The following is a 26,929-nucleotide window of genomic DNA, read 5'->3' as shown; positions in this document are numbered from 1 at the left end:
AACATCCATCAACATGGGAATATGTTACTCAGTAGATTAGAGTGGCGTCCCAGTTAGCAACTCTCCAAATAATGTAATAAACACTGTTGTGCAAACACAAATGAAATTGCAAGCCAGGAGATACTGTAATACAGGTTACACTGCCACAGCTACAACAAAATACATCGAACAATGACACATTTCCTGAATTAAATTTGTAAAAGTTTAAAGAAGCATGCTCTAAATGAAAAATGTTTAAACCTTTCATTCTTTAAGAATGGAGGAGACAGAAGAGCTATGTGTAATTTTCAACACAATACATCAGTTTTGTCTGATATCAATCATGCATTCAGACTTGATTAGCATCATTTCATTATCCATAATCTACAAAAAAGCTTTACAAAAATATTTTTCATGAAGACTGTGATCTCTTAATCACACATTTATAATACTTAAGTGTAAAATAAAAGCTTACATAGTGTATGATTGTGACTCAAATCACCTCACAACACTAAATTACTTTGATGTGCAGTAGTTGCTACGCTATTGAATTCCCTGAAACTATGTTAATATTGATATAAATGTAAATCGATTCTGTTGCTAATAAATTTTGCTCTTTGTGGAATAGCACATACAAGTCAATATAATTCACACTTTTATGAAAATAATACAAAGTACTATGTCAGTACTTGGTTTGTTAGTGTTTTCCACTTTTTATCTCAAGACCAATATAACTGCAAAAGTCTGTTGATGATAGCAACATATAAATGTATGAATGGACATTTCAACTGTTTAAAATAGGTACTTTAAAAGTGCTTCTATACCAAAGGTTTCTTATTATAATGGGGTTCTGAAAAAATATAGTTCACCTTTGACTCAAAAAGATCTGAAAAGAAGATTTATGAAGTATCAACTGCTTAATTGTAAAACAAATGGAGACACTCAGATTCTTAAGAGCTGAGGAACGAACTATTTGAAGCATTTGATAGTTACAGCTAGCAATATTGGTTTGTTTTCTTGTAATTTTAATTCTTAATGAGAAAATTATCATTTTAAAATTGCTGCACAGTTACTAAAAGAGACAAATAATCCAATTCTAAAATTAATCAATGCTTAGGAAATATGTTGCTCCTCCACAGATATTATTTTGCATTGAAAGGGAGAGAGACACAGAATGTGATAAAAGAGATTTGAGAATGTGTGTTAAAACAAAGAAATAATGATTTTGTGAGCATTGGGAAGGTGCAGGAATTGTGGCAATGGATGACAGTTGAAAATAAATAAATAAAGTTAAAATAATTGCATTACATGAACCAAAGAGTTCGAGAGGTTTAGGAAAAAAACAGGCACATACAATTACCCCCAATGGTCTAAGAGTTGACAGTTGCAAATATTAAAATTCTAAAACACAGGAAATGCAGGAAAATATGTACTAAATTAACCTTTTTCCTACTTTTCAGTTGCTAATGTTTTGGTTAGTAATTCAGAGAGAGAAACTTTGCCAGAATGGGTAATGCCTCTCTTAAAATAGAAGAAAGAGGAATTTGGTATGAATGTATATAAAGCGTTTGTATGGTATCAAACGGGCTAATTTTTAGTGACTAGAGAAAAGATTGAAAACAGAACAAAACACTGATTTATTGAGAAATATGTAACACCATATTATATGATCATGTAGGAATGGGTTTGTAATGTCACCTGATCCATAAGTAGCTTGTTTTTCAGCAGAGCACTATGGCACAGCATGTAACTAATTTCTATCATGAATTCAAGAGGCTGCAATGTTAAGCAGGCTGCAATGTAAAATCACAGGGGAGGTTGGTTGTGAAGTGATGCTGATTTGAATAATGGCTGGTTATGTACTATTTCAGCATTATGGATTAATTGTTCTTATAAATGATGTTTTAGAACAATTTGCCAGATATGCCCAAAAGTTGATAATGAATTGCTGAACCAGAAGGACCAGGAAGGTCCCAAATTCAATCCCCACTGTGTACAATCTCAGCTGGGGTGGTAATATGAGAAAATACAGTTAGATTGAGTATCCATGGGTTAGAGAGAAGAGAATCCATCAGGATTCCTATTTCTGATCACTATCCAGCAACTCCAGAAGGAAATGTCAATGTGTAGTTAGCAGGTGAGACAAGATTTTGCATAGTGATGAAAGCCTACAACATTCACTCATGAAGGTTCTCACATCAATGACGATCATTAGTGAGCTATCAAAGGTGGTCAGCACCTATAGACTGAAGAAGACATTTTAATTGGAGTTCCATTATGATAAGTTGTTTTATTGAGCTCTTATGTCCACAGATTGAGATTTCAGAAAATTCTAATTTTCGAAAAAAAAATGGGAGATTCCTGATTTTCTGCAATTCTTCATGTAGAATTCTTCTGCAAAGATAGGCATTCCTGAGGTCATTAGATATGGTGAAGGGCCATATTTTACCTTTAAATATCACGATGTTGCCTTGTATCTGATGTTCAAAATATAACTTTTTTTCTGTATTTGATTAGAAAATGTTATGATTAGAAAGGTGAAAGCCTCCCATCAAGTATGTTATAGTATAAATGATTCCCCACTAGAAAAATATGCTAGTGAAACAGAAGTGGCATTTTCTAAGCAGCAGGTTTAAGAACCAAAATCCCTCATGAAGTGGTGTCACTGCCATTTAAAATTATTGAATGTGGGGTCAGGTTTCCACTAATTATCAATGCAGAAAAGCAAGCATAAATTACGCTCAGATAAAATCGAAATTCCCTGATCTTTAATGCTGGTGTAAATACACTTTTGTCTAAAGCTGGTCTTACCCACAAAACTGGCCAAGACCCCAGACGGAAATAATGAGGATGGTGAATTTTCACCAATTGCACCCATTTGCAGCTGTTAAGTACACAAATTAATAACTTTTAATGCAAAGGAAAAAAATTGAACAATTACATTCCACCATGCTGTCTGATTGTGCTGGTTCATGGAAGATTTTATATTTAATTATGCAAATACATCTTAGCCAAAACTTGAACTGTAACCAATGCAGTTTGAACCCGATTGTGCCCAAAGCAGACACTCTACCTCAATATATTCAATATTGTGTTGATGGGTGGGAGTTCTGCTGGTACTATATAACTGTACATCACACATCATGTCAAAGTGAAAAATAAATCTCAAAGCACAATCTTAACAACCTACCTTTCAATTATATGCTTTCTTATTTATTCAAAAGTATGTGTGTCACCCATAACAGGGGTATTGTTTAAATCTATCAAATAACAATATTGGTTTTATAGTGCACAATGGTTTCAATACTTGAAGCTAAATCAAGCTTAGAATATTTGACATTTGAATACTATCTGGCCAGTTTAGAATATCCACCATATGTTATAAAACTGCTATAACCTGATGTGTTGCAAAATATGCAAGGCACACTGCAATCTTTATTTTTATATTTAACCTGCAGTTGTAACAAATGCTTTCCTAATTCAAAACATGGCACTTTATAATTTTTATCTGTGCCTGTTTCAGTCATAAGATGATGAGTTGTTTTATACTATACAGTTTACCATGGGTTCAGCATTGGTGTAATGCAGTGGTCACTGATAACAAGCAGTTACTTCTGCAAATTAACACTTATCATAGAAGTATGATATGTGCTTTATATCTGAAGGTATAATTACCCAATAGCTAAATCATAAGCCAGTCTAAAATCAGTTAAACCATCATAAGTTATTATGGACCTCAGGTTTTATAAAATGCAGACAACATACTGCAAGTTTTATTTGCATATTTAACTTGCAGTGAGTAAAACACTTTGCTGTTGCTATTTAGTGCACATTTGTACATTTTAGGATACAATTTATGATGCCCCCTTAGCTATGTTTTTTATTGCTTGTTTGACCTTACACCAAGTTTTTTTTGGTTTTACACTGAATTCAATCAGAATTCCAGTGCTTTGCAGAAATAAAGACAAAACTAGCTTGTGTGCACTTAATAATCAATTGCCTTAAGTAAACTTTAATTCAAAACAAATTATTATGTTTGAAATAACTTTCTGAATTTTTGTTCACAACTTCTTTAGAAACAGGCTGCTCATATTTAATAACTTATATTACCCACACCAATATATTTTAAGGACTGAGGCCATGGCATTCCTCAGGATGCAATCCCAGCGGTTATAATTGGATCACATCCAATACAGCCCTCCAGTCCTAAAACTCCAGGACTTTGCAGGGTCAACAGGAGGACATCTTGTTTTCCATGGAGAAAATAACACAAGTGCATATCTAGTGCCCATTTTCCCCATGCCCATAAAACCTCCCATATCCTTTCTCCCTCTGATCTGGCCAATTCCTACCAGTCCAGTGAGTAATGGGAATAGACCTTGTAGAGGCCAATATCTCTCCACTCATCATACTGCCCAGTACGTAAATGCTGAGTCCCAACTGGAGCAGGAACTCCATAAGCTGCACAGAGTCCCAGCTTAGAGAATTCCTTCCCCAGCCTTGCCTTCCCTGCCTGCTATTGTCTCGTAAGGAACAGATTGAAGTTCCACCCCTTATTCCTGGAAACAGCAAAGACCTGGCAACTGGGTCTCCACCATTTCCCCAGGCCTTCCTAGAGTTATGGCTGGAGACTGGCAGAACCCCTGTGAAATTTCAACCATATTTTCTAAAGCATGTTCCCTCTGGGTCCACATGGTATTTTACTGACCTACAGATGTTTGTAACATTGATAGTATTTTATAACTTTTCTTTAACAAAGATCTTTTCTGTATAGATTTGTATGACAGATAAACCTTCAGCTTACAAATTAAATTGAATTCATTTGTAAAACTTATAGATAACTTTTGGTTAAACAATCTTATTATGTTGCATCAAATTATATTTATCTGTTCAAGTATATGTATGACTGGTTAAGCTTGCAAAGCAGGGGGTGGATTAGTTTGGGCGTCAAAAATGTTTCATGGAACAAATATGATTTCATATTTATAGTATTTTTGTTGTAATAGCTTTGTACTTAGAGCATTCCTGATTCATGTTTGCTGCTAAATTTATGCCTTGCCAGGGTCTACAATTTAGAATGTGTTAAATAGGGAACAAGATTGCATTGGCAAGATACACCAATGCTAATGCTGCTTGTGTTGGGTGGACTTTTGCTGTCTCTACCTGGTGTTTTACTTTAGCTTGAACTGTTCTTAGCTGCTATGTCTTTTTATTTTGGAAATAAATAAATATTGTAGTGTGTACAATACTGTGTAAAGGTGTGTTACTTCCAAAAGATTCTTTTATTACTCTAATGGGGTATTAAAATATACACAATTTCAATGCCAGAAATGCCAAAGAATAAGAACACATCTGTCACTCCAGCTGGTAAATGAGGGTTGGAGGTCAGGAATTTGGCAGGGGAAATCGGAGGACAGGGAGTAAGGAGCAATGGCACTCGAAGGAGAGCCCTTGCCCATGTTCTTTAAATGTGGAGTCAGCTAAATAAATTTCAAAAATTTACCTTTTTGGTAGCAGGCAGTGACCAGGATTTTGTTGGACTGGCAGGTGTCTCACCCACTGCTCGGAGGACAAGCTGGGAACCACCCTCAGTTCCGTGGCCGAGGCCTGATGGAATCCAATGCCCTTCAGACACTTAATCGGCCGCCAAAAGGCCTTCCTCCTTATTGAGGTCCTTGGTGGTGGAATTCCTACCTGCTGAAAGCTGCTGGCCAATCACTGCTGACAGTGGGAGAGCTGGCTATTGGCAGCATTGGACCCAACTGAGGCCAAGGATTGTGCAGGGACCCCAAGCCAGAGGTGAGTGATGGTGAGGGACACCCTCCCTTTCCCTGGGAGGCCGCTGGCAAACCCGACAGGTTTTATTAGACAGCTTTCTGAGGGTGCGGGAGCCCCATGTGGCCTCCATTTAATCCCTCAGTCACCACTAAATTGCAGTGGGCTCGGGGATAATAGGTGTCAATTGGCTCATTGAGCCTAACTGAGGTCCCAAGAGTAGTGGCCAGGAATCCTGCGTTAGTCTCTTCCACAGCGGGATTAAATCAGGGGAGCTTTCCTGCCACCGGATTTGTTGCCCATCCCTAACTGTCTTTGAGAAGGTGGTGGTGAGCCACTGCCTTGAACCGCTGCAGTCCCTGTGGTGTAGGTACACCCACAGTGCCACTGGGAAGGGAGTTTCAGGATTTTGATCCCATGACAGTGAAAGAACAGCAATATAGTTCCAAGTCAGGATGGTGTGTGGCTTAGAGGGGAACTTGCAGGTGGTGGTATTTCCCATGCGTCTCTGCCCTTGTAGAGTTTGGAAGATGCTATTGAAGGAACCTTGGTGAGTTGCTGCAGTGCATCTTGTAGACGTTACACACCGCTGCTACCAGTGGTGGAGGAAATGAATGCTTAAGGTGGTGGACAGGGTGCCAGTTTGTTTCAAGGGGAGAGGGTGGTATTTAAACCCAATTGTACAAGCCAAGATTAAGGCCTACTTTTAGCAGCAAATCTGTGAGCCAGATTTAACCATAATTTCAAACTTAGATGAAAATTTTTAGTGCTCAAGTAGGCAATATATGCAAAATTCAGCCATTAGTTAAAGGGGAATGCAGATCATTATGTGGATTGGTGATAACCTTCTGACAAAGCCTAAGCTAGGTGCCTGTGAACTGTGCTCAGCTGAATAAGCTTGTACCTTTAGATTTTGAATCATAGAATGTGCCAGCGATCTAAGAATATGACCCTAGGCTGCCTTAGCAGCGTGCTGTTTGAGAAAAGATTTGAGTTAGTGCCTAATTCACTTGCCTTTGCACAGACCTGTATGTGGTGGCAGAAGCCATAGAAGGAAAACTGCAAGTGTTTTTTTAAGGCATGAATCATCACTCAAGAGAAGGAAGGTGTCAACAAGATGAGCCAGTGTATTGTGGAAGAGTTCCAATACAATCAGACATAGTTCAAAGAGGCTGAGAAGGTATCACTGTAATATTACAATATTAATATTACAAGATGTTGCAAACAGGCAATTTGCAGAAGATTAATACCCGTAGAGCCAAATGTTGCTCCTTTAACCAAATTGTACCAGTTTATTCAATATTCCTGTACAAAATAGCACAGTGATCCCGATAGTGCTATTGTGAGTACACTCAGAGGCCAAATACTCATCAAATACAAGAGGGTGCAGTAGCAAATGCAAGAATTGAGCCAATTAAAATGGGTAAATTTGAAAGTTTCAGGATGGAATCATGTACTCCCTATGTAAAGCCAGAGCTGTTTGGAAAAATGATTCCCTTAGTGATGTCATCATTTCTTAAGGTGAAATTACTGAAGTAATTAATGATCAAACCGAACATGAAAGGTGAGGTGAGAATAAATGACCTTGAAATCAAGGCAGCATTTGATCTAGTGTGGCATCAAGGAGCCCTGGTAAACTTGAAATCAATGGGAATTGGGGAAAACTCTCCACTAGTTGGAGTCAAACCTTGCACAAAGGAAAATGGTTATGGTTGTTGGAATCCAATCATCTCAGCCCCATCACATCGCTGCAGGAGTTCTTCAGGGCCGTGTCCGAGGCCCAACCATCTTCAGCTGCTTCATCAATGACCTTTCTTCCATCCTAAGGTCAGACATGGGATGTTTATCTGAGGAGTTGTGAATATAACTGAACACGCTGCAATCATCAATAAAGAAACGGTCCATGCCTGTATGCAGCAAGATCTGGACAACATTCAGGTTTGGGTTCATTTGTGGCAAGTAACATTTGCACCACACAAGCACCAGACAATGTTAGATTCTCCCTTGGAGATGATCAATGTCCCCCTGATGTTTAATGGCATTAACATTGCTGAAACCCCAGGCGGTGGCATAGTGGTATTGTCGCTGGACTAGTAATCCAGAGACCCAAGCTCTGGTGATCCGGGTTCAAATCCCGCCATGGCAGATGGTGGAATTTGAATTCAATAAAAACCTGGAATTAAAAGGCTAATGATGACCATGGAACCATTTTCGATTGTTGTAAAAACCCGTATGGTTCACTAATGTCCTTTAAGGAAGGAAATCTGCCATCCCTACCATGTGACTCCAAACCCACAGGAATGTGGTTTACTCTTAAATGCCCTCTGAAATGGCCTAGCAAGCAACTCAATTGTAACAAACCACTACAAAGCCTCAAAAAAGGAATGAAACCAGATGGATCACCTGGCATCGACCTAGGCACCAGAAACGACAATGGTAAACTCAGCAAAGGCCTCCTTACTAACAACTGGGGGCTAGTGCCAAAATTGGGAAAGCTGTCTCACAGACTAGTCAAGCAACAGCCTGACATAGTCATCCTCACGGAATCATACATTAGAGATAATGTCCCAGACAACACCATCACCATCCCTGAGTATGTCCTGTCCTACCGGCAGGATACCCAGGAGAGGTGGCGGCACAGTGGTATACATTTGGGAGGGTGTGCCCTGGGAGTCCTCAACATTGACTCCGGACCCCATGAAGTCTCATGGCATCAAGTCAAACATGGGCAAGGAAACTTCCTGCTGATTTACCATATACCGCCCTCCCTCAGGTGATAAATCAGTATTCTGCCATGTTGAACACCACTTGGACGAAGCACTGAGGATGGCAATGGCACAGAATGTACTCTGGGTGGGAGACTTCAACATCCATCACCAAGAGTGGCTCGGTAACACCGCTACTGACAGAGCTGGCCGAGTCCTAAAGGACATAACTCCTAGACTGGGTCTGCAGCAGGTGGTGAGAGAACCAACAAGGAAAAACGTACTTGACCTCATCCTCACCAACCTGCCTGCCGCAGATGTATCTGTCCATGACAGTATCGGTAGGAGTGAACACCGCACAATCATTGAGGAGACAAAGTCATGCCTTCACATTGAGATGCCCTCCATCGTGTTGTGTGGCACTACCACCGTGCTAAATGGGATAGATTTTGCACAGATCTAGCAACTCAAGACTGGGCATCCATGAGGCTATATGGGCCATCAGTAGCAGCAGAATTGTACTTGAACACAATCTGTAATCTTATGGCCTGGCATATCCCCCACTCTACCATTACCATCAAGCCAAGGGATCAACCCTGGTTCAATCAAAAGTACAGGAGAGCATGCCAGGAGCAGCACCAGGCATACCTAAAAATTAGGTGTCAACCTGGTGAAGCTATAACACAGGACTACTTGCATGCCAAAGAGCATAAGCAGCAAATGATAGACAGAGCTAAGCAATCCCACAACCAACAGATCAGATATAAGCTCCGCAGTCCTGCCACATCCAGTCGTGAATAGTGGTGGACAATTAAACAACTCACTGGAGGAGGAGGCTCCACAAATATCACCACCTTCAATGATGGGGGAGCCCAGCACATCAGTGCAAAAGATAAGGCTGAAGCATTTGCTACAATCTTCAGCCAGAAGTGCCGAGTGGATGATCCATCTCGGCTTCCTCCAGTGGTCCCCAGCATCAGAGATGTCAGTCTCCAGCCAATTTGATTCACTCCACGTGATATCAAGAAATGGCTGAAGGCACTGGATACTACAAAGGCTATGGGCCCTGACAATATTCAAGCAATAGTACTGAAGACTTGTGCTCTAGAACTTGTTCCAATAGTTACAACAATGGCATCCAGCCGGCTACGTGGAAAATTGCCCAAGCATGTCCTGTACACAAAAAGCAGGACAAATCCAAACTGGCCAATTACTACCCCTCAGTCTACTCTCGATCTTCAGTAAAGTAATGGAAGGGGTCATCGACAGTGCTCTAAAGCGGCACTTGCTTAGCAATAATGGGTCTTTTTCTGGATGGCAAGCTGTAACTAGTGGGGTGCCATAAGGGTTCAGTCCTTGGGCCCCAAAGATTTACAATCTATATTAATGACTTGGATTCAGGGATAGAAGGTACTATAGCTAAATTTGCAGATGACACTAAAATAGGTGAGAAAGTAAGTTGCAATGAAGAAATAAGAAATTTACAAATGGATATGGACAAGATAGGTGAATGGGCCAAAATTTGGCAGATGGAGTTTAACGTGGATAAGTGTGAGGTTATCCACTTTGGTCAGAAGAATAAAAAGGCGTCTTATTGTTTAAATGGAGAGAAACTTCAGAATGCTTCAGTGCAGAGGGATCTGGGTGTCCTCGTGCATGAATCGCTGAAAGCTAGTATGCAGGTACAGTAGGTAATAAGGCAAATGGAATTTTGGCATTTATTGCTAAAGGAATAGAGTATAAAAATAGGGAAATGTTGTTGCAACTGTACAAGGCATTGGTGAGACCGCACCTGGAGTACTGTGCACAGTTTTGGTCCCCTTACTTGAGGAAGGATGTAGTTGCACTGGAGGCGGTTCAGAGGAGGATCACTAGATTGATTCCAGAGATGCGGGGCTTGTCTTATGAGGAGAGATTGAGCAGTTTAGGCCTATACTCACTAGAGTTTAGAAGGATGAGAGGAGATCTAATTGAGGTATTTAAGATGCTAAAGGGGATAGACAAAGTAGACGTGGAGTGGATGTTTCCCCTTGTGGGGCATTCTAGAACGAGAGGCCATAGTTTTAGGCTACGGGGTGGTAGATTTAAATCAGAGATGAGGAGGAATTACTTTTCTCAAAGGTCATGAATCTGTGGAATTCACTACCTCAGAGTGCAGTAGATGCCGGGACGCTGAATAAATTTAAGGAGGGGATAGACAGATTTTTAATTAGTAATGGGTTGAAAGGTTGTGGGGAGAGGGCGGGAAATTGGAGTTGAGGCCGAAATTAGATGAGCCATGATCATAATGAATGGCAGGGGAGGCTCGAGGGGCAGAATTGCCTACTCCTGCTCCTAGTTCTTATGTTCTTATAACCTGCTCACTGACACCCAGTTTGGGTTCCACCAGGGCCACTCAGCTCCTGACCTCATTACAGCCTTGGTTCAAACATGGACAAAAGAGCTGAACTCCCGAGGTGAGGTGAGAGTGACTGACCTTGATAACAAGGCAGCATTTGACTGAGTGTGGCACCAGTGAGACCTAGCAAAACGAGTCAATGGGAATCAGGGAGAAAACTCTCCACTGGTTGCAGCCATACATAGCACAAAGGAAGATGGTTGTGGTTGTTGGAGGTCAGTTATCTCACCTCCAGAACATCACCACAGGAGTTCCTCGGGGTATTGTCCTCAGCCCAACCATCTTCAGCTGCTTCATCAATGACCTTCCTTCCATCGTAAGGTCAGAAGTGGGCATGTTCGCTGATGATTGCACAATGTTCAGCAGCATTTGTGACTCCTCAGATGCTGAAGTAGTCCATGTCCAAAGGCAACAAGACAATATCCAGGCTTGGGCTGACAAGTGGCAAGTAACATTCACACCACACAAGTGCCAGGCAATGACCATCTCCAACAAGAGAGAATCTAGCTATCACCCCTTGACATTCAATGGCATTACCATCACTGAATCCCCCACTATCAACATCCTGGGGGTTACCATTGACCAGAAACTGAACTGGACTAGTCATATAAATACTGTTGCTACAAGGACGGGTCAGAGGCTAGGAATCCTGCGACAAGTAACTCACGTCCTGGCTCCCCAAAGCCTGTCCACCATCTACAAGTCACGAATGTGATTGAATACTCTCCACTTGCATGGATGAGTGCAGCTCCCACAACACTCAAGAAGCTTGACACCGTCCAGGACAAAGTAGCCCGCTTGATTGGCACCACATCTACAAACATTCACTCCCTCCACCACCGACGCACAGTAGCAGCAGTGTGTACCATCTACAAGATGCACTGCAGGAATTTACCAAGGATCCTTAGACAGCACCTTCCAAACCCACAACCACTACCATCTAGAAGATCAAGGGCAGCAGATAGATGGGAACACCACCACCTGGAAGTTCCCCTACAAGTCACTCACCATGGTGACTTGGAAATATATTGCCGTTCCTTCACTGTCACTGTGTCAAAATCCTGGAACTCCCTTTCTAACAGCACTGTGGGTGTACCTTAACCACATGGACTGCAGCGGTTCAAGAAGGCAGCTCACCACCACCTTCGCAAGGGCAACTAGGGATGGGCAATAAATGCTAACCCAGCCAGTGAAGCCCACATTCCGTGAATGAATAATGAAGAAAAATCTTGGGAGTCGTCACTGATTTGAAATTTAACTCGACCAGCTATATAAATACTCTAGTTATAAGAGCAAGTCAGAAACTGGGAATTTTACAGCAAGTAATTTGCCTCCTGACTCTCCAAAACCTGTCAACCATCTAAAAGTCACATGTGAGGAGTGTGATGGAATACTCCTCACTTGCCTGGATGAATGCAGCTCCTAGGGCACTCAAGAAGCTTGACACCATCCAGGACAAAGCAGCCTGCCTGATTGGCACCCCTTTCACAAACATACACTCCCTCCATCACCGACACACAGTAGCAGCACTGTGTACCATCGACAAGATGCACTTGTCAAGCTTCTTGAGTGTCCTAGGAACCGCACTCATCCAGGCAAGTGGGGAATATTCCATCACACTCCTGAGTTGTGTTTTGTAGATGGTGGACAGGCTTTGAGGAGTCAGGAGGTGGATTACTCATCACAGGATTCCTAGCCTCTGACCTGCTCTTGTAGCCACAGTAATTATATGGCTAGTCCAGTTCAGTTTCTGGTCAATAGGTGATGGTTAGATTCTCTCTTGTTGGAGATGATCATTTACTGCCTGCTGAGGTGGATACAAAAGATCCCATGGCTGTATTTGAAGACAGCAGGAATTCTCTTAGCGTCTTGGCTATCCATCATCAGCAAAAGAGATTATCTAGCCAAGTATCCAATTACTTCTGGAACCTTGCTGGACAGAAGTGGCTGGAGGATTTACAACATTTCAACCCATTGGGTTGTTAAACATTTGGAGTGTCCACTGGATGTGACAGGTGCTACTTCAATACTTCTTTCCGTGGCACAGCAGCATCGGATACCGTTTTTTAAAAAAATCTACTGAGATCTTACCACACCTCGTAACATATACTTCCCAACATATTTGACAGCAAAAATTTCCGGGCAAATTTTCATCAGGGAAATATTAGCAGCAACATTTACAATTTAAACATCAGAGATGGTTCATTTCTCAGTAACCTTATTGTTTTTATCCCAATCTCAAAACCAAAACGGGTATTCGACCTTCTGAAAATTGTTAGTAACTGTGATTCGTGCCTCCAAACCCACGAGAGAGAGAGACCAAGAAAAGAGAGTGAACTAACTGGAAATAAGAGTTCATTCCGAATTGAAATCCAACCCTTTACTGCGCATGTCCCAGCTACCGGAAATCCGTTTGTCAAACTGGGTACGCCACTTCCTGCACAGGTGACGTCACTGCGCCGCGCAGGCGCGCTGGGGGCGGGCGTTTCCCCTTTAAGGCGATGTGGCTGGTCTGCGCAGGCGCGTGAGGATAAGCGGGGGCTGGCTCCAAAAGGGACGTTGTATGTGCAGCTTGTGGGGCAGAAAAACATGGGGAAGCGGGATAACCGAGTGGTGAGTACCGGCCCCGGGGCTTAAACCTGGATCAGTGAGTTGTCGCTGGCCGGTCTCTGGGCTACAGTATCACAGGCAGGTGAAGGTGGGCAGTCTTGGCCCTGTGGGAGCCGCTCCCTGCTGGAACCCGCCAAGGAACTCAAGGGCAATCAGCCCTTTAAAAACAGATCAAGCGAGTAATATTGCAAATGCAGGAAAGCAAATGGTAAACGTGTTGATTAGTTACTTTATGGCTTGCATCCCAAGGTGCTAAAGGAAGTGGAAGTGTAGATAGTGGAAGGGTTTTCCATAATTTTCCAATCTTCCTGAAATATGGGCGAGATGCCGGACGATTGAAAAGTGGCAATTATTCAGGAAAGGGTGTAAGGACAATAATAGCAACTGCAGGCCAGTTAGTCTAACATCAGTGGTGGGTAAGGTTTTAGAAACCATCAGAAAAAAATTCACAGGCACTTGAAGAGGTTTGAGTTAATGAAGAAGAGCCAACACAGAATTGTAAAAGGCAAATTGTGCTTCACTAATTTAACTTAATGAAGCAACAGAAAAGCTTGATGGAATGAAAGCTGTGGATATTGTCTATATAGGTGTTCTGAAAGCACTTGACAAATTACCACATTAAAGGTTGCTCAACAAAATTCAGGCGTTTGGGATAGGAGGGTCAGTGTCATTGTGGATAAAAAATTTGATTTAAGGACAGCAAGCAGTGAGTTGCGGTAAATTTTTGTGTTTCAGTCTGGTAGTCAGTGGTGTTCCCCGAGGGTCAGTGCTAGGGTGGATGATTCTTTTTTGAGATATAATGTTACAACCACAGCTGATAATGCTGAGCAAGCCAGATCTGAAATTGAAATCCACAACGGCTGACCGTAATCTGTTTTTTATTGTAGAAAGGTGGAGGGATAGTTACTGAACACAAGCACAGGACTTCAGTGATAACTTTTAAAATTCAAAGAATTTAAATGTTTATTAAAAGAAAAAAGAAAACTTAAACACAAGATAAATGATACAGTTGGAAAAGATCTTACAAAATAACCCCCAAAAATGTTTTGCCAAAGGCGCACAATGAAACTAACTTTTTGGCAACAGCCCTTATACAGTCTTAACTGAAAAATCCAAGAAATATTACCCAAATCAAGAAATTTCCTTTCACTGCAAACAGGAGTACAATCCACAACTTCCCAGAATCAAAGCACACTGGTGTGGTTTTCCAAAGGCAGATTCAAACTGAACTGTTTCACAGGATAAATATTCTCCTGGCCTAAGACTGTTGTTTTCTTCGGTTAAAAATCTTTCACAGCCAAAACCAAAGGAGCTGACCTTCAGTGAGAGATCCCCCACAGCAACTCACTCCAGCTGAAAATCTGTTCTCATCAATACATTTTCCCCCCTTTCATCTTCATGCTCCACTGTCTTCACTAATACTTTTAAACTCAGGTTCCCCAAATATTAAAACCTTTTATGTTCCTGTTTTATCTCTATTTTGGATCAATAAAGTTTAAAGTGTCTGCCCCTGTTTACTCTCTTATTTCCTGTAAGATGCAAATGTTCCTTGAGACCTTTAAACCTCTTTTGAAATGCAATAGCTACACATCAATTTCAACTCTTAACCCCAAAGGTTTACTTGTAAATTAAAATCTAACGTAAGGCCTCATTTTAAATGCAGAGTTAACACCTTTACTCTTTCATCCCTTAGACTCCATAGACAATTTGACTCCAAATATCTTTCCTTTGAACATACACACACACATCTTCCCTTACCAACACAGAATATACAACATATGAAAAAATATACGCCATCACAATATAAATAATATGGATATTGGAACATAGAGTAATATTTCAAAATTTGCCAATAATACCAAACTTGGAGGTGTCGTGACGATATCAGTTGACTGCAACAGGATGCAGAAAGGGCAGACAAGTGACAGATGGAATTTAATACAGAGAAGTGTGAAGTGATGCATTTAGATAGAAGATAGGGAGAGGCAATGTGTCCGTAAGGGCACTGTTCTAAATAGTGTGCAGGGCCAGAGGGACCGGGGTGGGGGTGGTCCCTGTGCATAGATCTTTGATGGGGCAGACTATATTGAAAGCAAAGCATGTGGGACGTTGGGGGAAGAACCTTTTTAGGTAGTGAGCGGTAATGACCTGGAACTTGCTGCCCACAAGAATGGTAGAGGAGAGAGAATGATTTCAAAAAGAAATTGGATGGCCATTTGAGGGAAGTAAACCAGTAAGGCTATGGGGATAGAGCGAGAGTGTGGTGGGGTAGGACTGACTGGATTACTGTCCTGAGAGCTGGCTTGGATTTGATGTGCCGAGTGGCCACCGCCTGTGCTGTATGTGACTCTGTCAGTATGCCAATCTTCATATTAATGGAAGAGGATAACATTTCTGACAATCCAGGGAAACTAATAATGAATCAGGACTGGAATCCACTAAGCCAGAAAACTGTATTAGGAAAAAATAATGGCACTGAAGACTGACGCATTATCATGACCACCCCGGAATTGTTAAAGAAAATAGGTGGGGAAATCGCAGATTTTGCAGCATGATTCAGGAATAGTCTTTTTAGATTGTTAAATTGCAAATGTAACTCTCTCCTTTTATGAAAGGTGAAGGAGACAAACCAGGAAATTATAGACCTATTAACCTGACATCTAGTGGAGAAAATATTGGAATCTTAAAATTAAGGACAGTATGACTGAGAAATTTTAGCTGATTTAAGAGAACCAACATGGATTTGTAATCAATAGGTCATTCCTAATGAACCTAATTGAATTTTTTTGGGGAAGTAAGCAAAGTAGCCAGGGGGAAAGTCTTTGCATGTAGTTTATTTTGACTTCCAGAAGGCATTCAATAAGGTTCCATATAAGAGACTGTTAAAATTAAGCTCTTGAATTGAAAGGGAATTATTGATCCATTTAGGAGAATGGTTAGGCTGTGGAGAACGGGAAGTAAGGATAATGTGTATGCACTCGCATTGGAGGAAATGACTCATGGTGTGTCTCACTTTTCAGTGCTGGGGCCTCAACTATTCACTATATTTATTAATGACTTGGGTATTGCAATAAAGAGCCATATATCAATGTTGTCAATGACACAGAGGTTGATACCATAGTAAGTAATGTAGATGTGTGAATAAAATTAAAAAGAGAATTGATAGATTACAAGAATGGATGAAACTGAGGCAGCTGGATTTTAATACCAGTAAGTGGGAGGTCAACCGTTTTGAACCAAAAGAGGCTATATTAAGTTACCACTGCAGCACCATCTCCCTGCGCCCCCCCCCCAAAAAAAATCTGAAACAAGTTGATAGATAAAGCAAAACTTTTTTTTCTGCTGGCAGGGATATCCAGGATAAGGGAACATAATCTTAAAATCAGAGACAGGCCATTCAGGAGAAAAATTGGGAAAAGGTGATGGAAGTGTGGAACTCTTCCACATAGCAAGCTCAATTAATAATTTTAAATCTGAGATTGATAGATTTTTTTTCCAGCCAAGGATAAATGGAGCCAAGGCAGGTGGTTGGAGTTAGAATCTCGATTAGCCATGATCCCATTTAATAATGGAACAGGGCGGAGGGGCTAAACGCCTGACTCCTGTTCTGGTGTCCCTGTATGTCCAAGCCTGAATGAGGCCAGCTCACCATTTTTACCCTCTCTTTCCCCTTTACAGTCCCACTTCCCCCTTTTATGTAAGTCATAGACTATCTTCAACTCTGCATGGAACTGCTTTGCATGATGCCTTTTGGCATATCCCTACAAGTCCAATGTCATAGCTTCCCATTTTCTGTCTTGCTATTGGTATTGTTTAATCTGCATTTAGTGTCAGTGGTCTCTATAGGTAGCTTTCTTGGTGGGGGAGAAGCAGAGTCAGCGTTTAGTGGGTCTGGGGCGGGGGGTTGATGGGAAGAAGAGGAGCCGAGGTTTGACAGGCCTGGGGGATTGGGGAGAAGTGAGTCGTGTTTGGCAGGCCTGGGAGGGTGGAGAGAAGCAGAGCTGGAGTTTGCCTGGCCCTGGTGGGTGGATGGGGGTGGAAGCAATGTATGTGTGTACTGTGGTGTGGTAGTGAGGTAGATTCTGCACTGTGCATTATTTATTGATTTGTCAAGCCAAAAGAGAGCGCGATGTTTAAACTTGTGCACTGGAAGGGAACATGGGGGTGTTGCAGATTTCTGATCTCAAGCAATAAAAGAATTTACTGAATTCTTTGCATTAAAAAAGCTCATGGCACAAAGATTTTTTCTTTATTCATTGGGATGTTATACTGAATTAGCTTTAAAATGCAAGATGTCGCAATACTTGCCCAGTGCAAAGAAAAACTCATGATGCAAGAAGCTTTCTTAAACAATGCAATAACAGCATAGAAAATCAAACCTGCAGTTATTAAGAAAAGTGTTATTGATTAACCAAAGTACTTTTGGGAAATAGATTCAGAACAGCCGCCTTTAGATGATTTAGTATTTTAAAATGAATTTGATAACTTGCCCCTGTTGCTAATTCAGATGGGTACGTTTTTTCTTTATAATGAGTTCTTCATTGAATCAAGCTCAAATGAAGTTCATGCAAAATGGAATAAAGCTGACATGTTAAGGGACTTACTTGCTTTAACACAGTGCAACCAGCTACCCAGGAGAGAGTAGCGGAGCCTGAATCTCAGCTGATAATGGTGACTTGTCGCTGGTTTTCAGGCATGGTGTCCTGGCCATGGAGGGCCCTGTGGGGCTCAGGATGACTCCATATTGCTCTAAGGCTGTTGAAAGGCCAGGCTGCTGAGAGAGTGAGTAGAGAAGTTGGGAAGAGGAACTGCTGAGTGGGGGAGGGCGGTGTTTAGGAAGAGGGGCTTGTCACAAAAAAAATTCAGCCCTTCTCCTCTTCGGCCAATAATTTTCAGAATGTTTTGTCTACGGCCATTCTCGCCCCTGAGAGATGGTGCAGAAAAGATTTCTAAGAATGGTTCCAGGGATGAGGGACTTTAGTCATAAGGATGAATTGGAGAATCTGGGGCCCCTTTCCTTAGAGAAGAGAAGATTTGATCGAGGTGTTCAAAATCATGAGGGGTCTAGACAGAATAGAGAGAAACTGTTCCCTTTAGCAGAGGGTTCAAGAACCAGAGGATACCAATTTAAGGTGACTTAAGAACCAAAGACGACATGACGACATTTTTCACGTAGCAAGCGGAAGGCATTGCTTGATAGCTTGCCGGAGGCAGATTCAATTGTGGCTTTCAAAATGGAATTGGATGAGCACCTGATGATGATAAGTTTGCAGATTACAGGTAAAGGACAGGACTGTGGGACTGACTGAATAGCTCTTGCAAAGAGCCAGCATGCATTCTACTGGCCAAATGACCACCACCTGTGCTGTAACCATTCTATGACTCTATGAACTCAAGTTCATTGTAGAACTTTCCTTTTTGCTCCTCTGGACCTGTCATAGTTGCGTGCATAAATACACAATGTAGAAATTGCATATAATTAGCTGCTCATTTATAGCCGTTGGAAAATTCTTCAGCTTGGCAACCGTGTTAATGCAAATTTGCAAACCCGACACCAGAAAGACCATGTTCTCCACCGAGCATCCTCACCAAAAGAATGTATGAACTACACCAGCGTTTGTCACCACAGCAGCCAATCCACCTCACATCGAACCAGCTAACTGGTGACCATTACTGTCCTCCTCAAATTGTCCAACAAAGTACAAACATTCCACAATTAACATTCAAAATCTTCCTTAGTTTCTGATTTTGGTCCTCATAATGAGTAACTTATTTACCTTGTTAGTGGAGGCAATATTTAGGACAACTTTCCTAGACCCTTTCACATTCAGGGTGATCTTTGTAATTGCAAGAAAGGTTGCTCAGTCACCTAGTGTGATATCAAGAAATGGCTGAAGGCACTAAATATAGCAACGGCTATAGGCCTTAACTGTAGTACCTGAAGACTTGTGCTCCAGAACTAGCCGTGCCTTTAACCAAGCTGTTCCAGTACAGATACAACGCTGACAGCTACCCAATAATGTGAAAAAGTGCCCAGGTATGTCCTGTCCACAAAAAGGACAAATCCAACCTGGCCAGTTACCACCCCATCAGTCTACTCTCGATCATCAGCAAAGCAATGAAGGCGACAGTGCTATCGACCAACACTTAACTCTGCAATAACTTGCTCACCAATTCTCAGTTTGGGTTCCACCCGGGCCATTTAGCTCCAGACCTCATAACATACTTGGCCCAAACATGGACAAAAGAGTGGAATTCCAGAGATGAAGTGAGAATGACTGCTCTTGACCTCAAGGCAGCATTTGACCAAGTATTTCAGCAAGGAGCCCTAGTAAAATTGATGTCAGTTGAAATCAGGGAAAACTCTCCACAGTTGGAGTCATACCTAGCACAAAGGAAGATGGTTGTGATTGTTGGAGAATAGTCATCACAGCCCCAGGACATTGCCCTGAGGAATACCTACAGCAATGTCCTAGGCCCAACCATCTTCAGCTCCTTCATCAATGACTTTCCTTCCAATATGCAATGGGGATGTTTGCTGAGTGCACTATGTTCAGTATCATTCGCAATTCCTCAGATACTGAAGCAGTCCGTGTCCATATGTAGCAAGACCTGGACAACATTCAGGCTTGGGGTGATAAGTGGCAAGTGACATTCGTGCCATGCAAGTGCCAGGCGATGATCATCTCCAACAAGAAAGAATCTCATCGTCTCCCCTTGACATTCAAAAGCATTACCGTTGCTGAATTCCCCCAGCATCATCATCCTAGGAGTTGCCATTGGCCATAGACTTAACTGAACCAGATAGATAAATACTGTGGCTGCAAGAGTTGGTCAGAGACTGGGAATTCTGAGGCAAGTAATTCACCACCTGACTCCCCAAAGCCTGTCTACCATCTACAAAGCACAAGTCAGGAGTGTGATGGAATACTCCCCACTTGCCTGGATGAATGTAGTTCCATATCTAGAACAAAACAACCCACTTGATTGCCACCCATCCACCACCTTCAACTTTCACTCCCTCCACCAGCACACAATGGCAGCAGTGTGTACCATCTATAAGATGCAGTGCAGCAACTCACCAAGGCTCCTTCGACAGCACCTTCCAAACCCGTGACCTCTACCACCTAGAAGGACAAGGGCACCTGATGCATGGGAACACCACTACCTGCAAGTTCCCCCACCCTCACAAGCCACACACCATTCCGACTTGGACTGTCGTCGTTCCTTCACCTTGCTGGGTCAAAATCTGGAACTGTCTCCCTAAAGCACTTTGGGTGTACCTACACCACATGGACTATAGTGGTTCAAGAGGCAGCTCACCACCACCTTCTCAAGGCTAATTAGGGATGGGCAATAATGCTGGTCTTGCCAGTGGAATGTGAAAAAAACAGTGCTGCTTCAAATCCAGCACTGAATGACTCGTATTCTAGGCAACTTGCATGCAGGTCTGACTATGACCACTGGCATCAATATGCTTTCCTCATTGACACTCGCCCATCTCTACAGATCGTTGAACCCTCCTACATTTACTGATACATATCGTGAGAGTGGATTATTGTGGCAGTGGTTGCACTGAACCACCACCGTTGTCTCTTCTAACATTCTATGATCCAGTGGCTTATGAGGGTGAAGCTACTGGGATGGTTAAGGCTGCAGTCTGTCGCGCTGTCTATATGCAAAGACACATGCCCCACAGCTACCTTTTGGCTCTTGTCAGCTGTCAGGTTATGGGGCATTGCTGCTCATTTCTTCACAACAACTTCACTCGCCTTGGCATTATCATCATTGGCTACATATAGCATTTTAAAGACTACTGCACCACCAACTATCCCGCCACACTACAGTAAGGGACATTGGAATTCAGTCCACAACTGCTTTTTTGTTTAGCAAGTCTATTTATGTCACAGCTACCAGTCACACCTGGTAGTGTTCTGTACCTGATGGGGCATGGGCACCCCTTGGCTACAAAGCAGCCATGGCCTTTGATAGACTGCCGAAGCATTTTTCAGTCAGCAGAGTATCAAAGCTACCACTAAACTGAAGGTTATAAGGCAGTTATCCTGAGTGAAATGTAGACAATGTTTGGAAACCACACCCAAAAACTAGAAAAGTTTCCACAAATACGCATTGATAATTTGCATCGTCGTATGTAGCAGCAAAAGGATGAATAATAAGAGTACTCAAACATGCTGTCACAATTAAGTTTGCCTCAGTTTTGCATTAGTTATAGTAATTTCTTATATATCATGTCTAATTATGCAATTAATACTATTGAATCTGCATGTGAGGGAAAGGATTGCCTTACTGCTCACTGCCCCATTAATATTGCAGGGAATGTTTAGCAACAAAAGTTAACCACACATGTGAGATTGTGTATATCCATTTTTTCTGAAATTGCAAAAACAAATTTAAAGCAACTAGACATTTGTGAACCTTGTCATTCTAGCTGCAGGTGTCTCCCATGATTGTCATTATCACTGGGGACTGTTACCATCATAGAGGATGGATAATCTGTTTCCAAAAGCCTTGATGTTTTCAGTGGAATTCACATTCTTTGTTAACTTTACTGGTTGCTTCAATAATGTTTTTATTATGAGAGACAAAGCTGTGAGATAAACAGATTATAAAAATGCCTTTTAAAAATTAAGTCAACAGCATAGATTAGATAAATGGACAGCGATTGTTATCTTACTTGGATAAACAGATGGCCTGTAACACCTTTGTTTATTGTTTGCAAAAATTAATATTTATAAATCCTTGCTCCAATTGTCTAAATATTCCTCCTGTTTTAGGCCTTTGTTAATCCAGTAGCCCTTGCAAGAGCTCGAGGCCCTGCTCCTTCTTCAGGACCTTCTATTCAAGATTACTTGAGTCGGCCAAGACCTACTTGGTAGGAAACACAGAAAATTATTTCACTTCTGCAATATTATTTGAATTTTGATTGTTGCTCAGATTTCTTTCATTTGTAGTGAGGAATGATGAGTTTGTGGAGTACCTTGTAATGTTTCAATATCAAAGAACTATATAAATGCAAGTAATATATGTGTACAATGTATATTACTTGATGTGGTATTTTTCCAGAAACTTGTCAAACTCTTAATTTAGAAAGCATTTTTGTTGTTGAAACTGATTTTTATTTTTAAACAGCAAATAAATGGATACATTTACAATTTAGTCCCAAAAGTATGTTTAAAATTATTTCTGATTCGCAAATCAATTAAAATAAGAGAACAAATTTGGTTCTAGCTTAACCTTTTTTGCAGTCATTCTGACTTTCCAAAATGGATGATTGATCGTTATTGCTGCATGCATTGACTTTCATCTAGTATGCTAAATAATCTCATTTGAATTCCACATCATACCACATGGGAATATTTTGTGCATCCTAGGAGCTGCAGCTGGAATTATTCGTCTGTTTCATAACAACTTGTGCTGTTAAATGTGTAAACAACTTGCCTGATTTGCATCACCCATTTACTGTTTCAGTTTGTCACACTGAAATTTTTTTGGTAAGCATCCTATATTTTAAAGGCAGTTACTACTTTGCATCTACTTTTGCGTTACTGTCATTTATTTTGGTGTAGAAATTCTGTGGAAGAAGCACTCTTACCAAGGATCCCTGCCAGCTGCCTTAAAAGAAGACTTCTGTAGATCAATGGAGGAGATGTATAAGGACAGCATGTTATAAACTGAAAGGGGTTGGGGGCAGGGAAGAGGGGGAAATTACATGATTGCGTGCCTGTTAGTCATACCTGGCGTAATTATATTAAGAAATATTTTTTCCGACTTGGATAAGATCCTGCGATGTTTATGATCTAGGGTTCAAGTACAAAAGGGACTTAATTCAAAGTACACCCCTTTCCATTGAAAATAGAAGAAACTAATACCAAAAAATTGGGGTATTTTTAAAACTGGAATCCAGTCATTTTATTTTCTATCCTGGTTTCCAAGCTTGAACAGCTCTTGGTAGCTTGATAGTTAATTTGTCCTCATTATTTCCTGGGGAACATCTTTTTTATTTGTTCATGGGATGTGAGCATCGCTGGCTAGGCCAGCATTTATTGCCATCCCTAATTGCCCTTGAGAAGATGGTGGTGAGTTGCCATCTTGAACCGCTGCAGTCCATGTGATGTAGGTACACCCACTGTAACAACTGAGTGGCTTGCTAGATAAAAGCAAAATACTGCAGTTGCTGGAAATCTGAAACAAAAACAGAAAATGCTGGAGAAACTCAACAGGTCTAACAGCATCTGTGGAGGAAAAAAAAAAGTTAACGTTTTGAGTCCTTATGACTCTTCAGAAGAGTCTAAGTTTTTCCAGCATTTTCTGTTTTTAAGTTGTTTGCTAGGCCATTTCGGAGGACATTTTAAGAGTCAACCACATTACTGTGGGTCTGGAGTCACATGTAGGCCCAACCAGGTAAGGACAGCAGATTTCTTCCCTAAATGATATTAGTGAACCAGGTGGGTTTTTACAACAATCGACAATGGTTTCATGGTCATCATCAGGCTTTCAATTTCAGATTTTTTTTTAAATTGAACCCACCATGTGCCATGATGGGATTCAAACCCCAATCCCCAGAGCATTACCCTGGGCCTCTCAGTTATTAGTCCAGTGACAATACCACTACACCACAGCCTTCTCCTAGTGGTGGGATGAAGGGATCTGCACCACAGGAGCAGAAATAGGCCATTTAGCCCCTGAAGCCTGTTTTGCCGTTTAACGGGATCACAGCTGATCTAAGAACCATCTCCGTATACCTGACTTTGCCCCTTATCCCTTAGTATTTAGTTGACCAAAAGTATTACCAATCTCAGATTTAAAATTAGTAATTGATCTAGCGTCAGTTGCTGTTTGTGGAAGAGATTTCCAAGAGTGTGTAGAAATGTTTTCTAATTTCACTCCTGAACTCCTGAAAGGTGTGACTCTAATCCTTGGAGTCCAGATATCATTTCACCATAATTAGAATCACTTAGTACCCTGGTAGAGACTGAAACCTTTTAGAGTCTTCATGCTGGCGAGAAAATTGACATTTTTTTTTAAATGGTGAAGAATTGTGAGCATATCATCAACGTCGTCATCAATACAAAGATGCAGTATTTTGAAGAAAAAGTATTGGTATAGGTTTATTTCCCTTTATCTAATGGCAATCTGATCTATTTATATTTGCTATACTAAACAGATAACAGATTATATGACCTGAAGAAGGGTCATACAGACTCAAAACGTTAACTCTGTTTCTTTCTCCACAGATGCTGCCAGACCTGCTGAGTTTTTCCAACATTTGCTATTTATATTACAGATTATATGATCCCTGATTTGGTTCATTATTTAAAAGTCAGTGTTTTCCCAATTTTGCCTCATTTTAACGTATGTTTCAGGCCACCAAAAATTGATATGCATGTACGACACAAGATTTCTGTATCTCCGTGTGCATGCTAGATTTGTGATCTCAATTTCTAATGTTCTTCATGTAGAATATTTCCATCCAAGTTTTCCCCTAAAGCACCTCATTTCACATAGTCAATATTTATTGTGTTGGAGCCTCCACTGTATGTATTAACAGTCTGCAGCAGATACACCCCAGTTCTGTTGTTGGCTGACATTTGAGCATGCTTCCCCCTGCAAGGATGATTGGATAGCAATCAGGATTCTAGCTATTTCTTTCATTCCCCCTCTCTTTGGGCACACAGTTTTAGTGAACCTGTCTGTTATTAGCCAATGCAGCACCTGCCTGTGATTTGCACCAGGAACCTTGCTGGTCTCTGTGGCTCAGCTATTCAATTAATTAGCTTGCTGAGACATCAGCAGAAGCTTGTTTTATAATACAATAAAGTAAGTCTTAAAACATCAATTCAACTTGGAAGAAACACTTATGTGCTAACATTGTAAGAGCTGCTATACTCATGCATCTTTGCCTTGTGTGACCTATGCTGCAGTATTAAAATACATTCTTTACTATGTTTAGGATTCTAGCAATTTAATGAGCTAAATGGTGCTTTGATTTGAAAGCTGATTTTTGCCACCTCCCTTCCCTTAAATTTAGCACTGCTTTGAATGGCATGTAACCAAGTGTACATATCCAAAAGTTGCTTTTCAGTAGGCACTAAGGAAAATCCTAATCTTGAACTATTTGCGAACCAATTTAATTAACAGCACTGTTGATTATGAAGATCAGAACCCGAGTTGGACAGCTGAGTAAATCTAGGCAGTGTGTAGTATTGATCTTGTTAGTAGCCACTTGCTACTAACCGGGAGATGAAAAGAATTTAAACTAAATTCCCCCCCCTCCCCCAAAAAAATTGAAAAATTTGAGAAAAAATGTGAATTTAAAAAATCAGTAAACCACTACCTTAAGTGTTTTCCATATAATATGTATATTTGGACTTAACCCTTCGGCCATTTGTGTAGAAAAGTACCTAATTCGGATGCACTTTTTTGTTGGGTGTTGAGGAATTGTACTGCTGCAGCAGAATTGGATTAAGCATATTGCATATCTAACTTTTTTGATATTAATTGCAACCAAACTATAAAACCGCCCAACATTTTCTCTGGAGTTGCAGTCATTGGAGTTTTTGTGCTCCAGTTAAAATGCTTGTGCTTCTACTCCTCCATTTGGTTGTATATAAGCACTGGATAATGTGGCCTGTCAAAGGAGAAGCCAAATCTAAAGGGAGTGCTTTGTTTCTCCTTTAGTATTTACTCCAAATTTTCTTTGGCATTGCTTTTGAGAGATTTGTTGAATCATGGTCTGTACATGATCAGAAAAATAAGATTAATGACTTATGTTGTATTCTTCCAGGGAAGAATTAAAACAGCAGCTTGAGAAAAAGAAGAAAGGTTCAAAAACTCTTGCAGATTTTGAGGAGAAAATGAATGAGGTTTGTTAATACTTTTAGAAGGTGACTCAACCTTCTTTGAAAGATACCGAGTTCCAGTAGCTTACTTGCAATTAAGCACTTTCTTGTTCAAACTGTAAATTAATTCACTTTATCTAATTTCAGATTTTATGCGCTTTATTTCTCTGTCCTGTTTGCTCTTTCTCTGAAGGTTAATGTTGTAGAGGATTTATTGTTCTGTATATGTAATCTATTACATGTTACATTTGGTATCTCAGGAGCACATTTCATTGAAAGCTCATTATAATTACATGCAATTCTTTTTGCACTTGGAGGTGGCATTGCAAATGGCATTTATAATGTTAAGCGTCAATGTGGCCTGAAATACCTGTGTGGCACACAATGGTTGGCATTTTATTCTGGTAGTTGGTTTAAAAAAATCTTGTGTTTTAGCCTGTGATTGCAAGCTCTGGCTATTGGGCGGTGTTTTGAACAGTTTCAAGGCCTAATTTACAAAATTCTCTCTATCTTGTTTTCTTAAGTAAGTCTTTTTTTAGACTTTTTTCAGTGTATCCTTATTCCCCTCCCCACCCCTCTTTTTTTTTGCCTCCTGTTTTCTT

General features: G+C 40.9%; 1 protein-coding gene across 6 annotated transcripts in view; it reads left to right on the top strand.

The window, feature by feature from the left end:
* The first annotated feature begins 13,344 nt into the window (after window positions 1–13,344).
* Window positions 13,345–26,929, top strand: part of fam133b (family with sequence similarity 133 member B) — a 112,040-nt gene continuing 98,455 nt past the window's right edge. For 3 of the 6 annotated variants that reach the window (XM_078538932.1, XM_078538930.1, XM_078538936.1), the window contains exons 1-3: window positions 13,345–13,470; window positions 22,263–22,360; window positions 26,273–26,351. In XM_078538932.1, coding sequence (XP_078395058.1) covers window positions 13,447–13,470; window positions 22,263–22,360; window positions 26,273–26,351 — 201 coding nt within the window. In that variant the 5' untranslated portion in view covers window positions 13,345–13,446. The remainder of the gene's footprint in view (window positions 13,471–22,262; window positions 22,361–26,272; window positions 26,352–26,929) is intronic. The other 3 variants (XM_078538935.1, XM_078538934.1, XM_078538933.1) reach the window with 1 other exon arrangement.

The sequence above is a fragment of the Cetorhinus maximus genome, chromosome 3 (assembly GCF_964194155.1).
Source record: "Cetorhinus maximus chromosome 3, sCetMax3.hap1.1, whole genome shotgun sequence".
NCBI lineage: Eukaryota > Metazoa > Chordata > Chondrichthyes > Lamniformes > Cetorhinidae > Cetorhinus > Cetorhinus maximus.
This window is presented reverse-complemented; position numbering and strand designations above follow the sequence as displayed.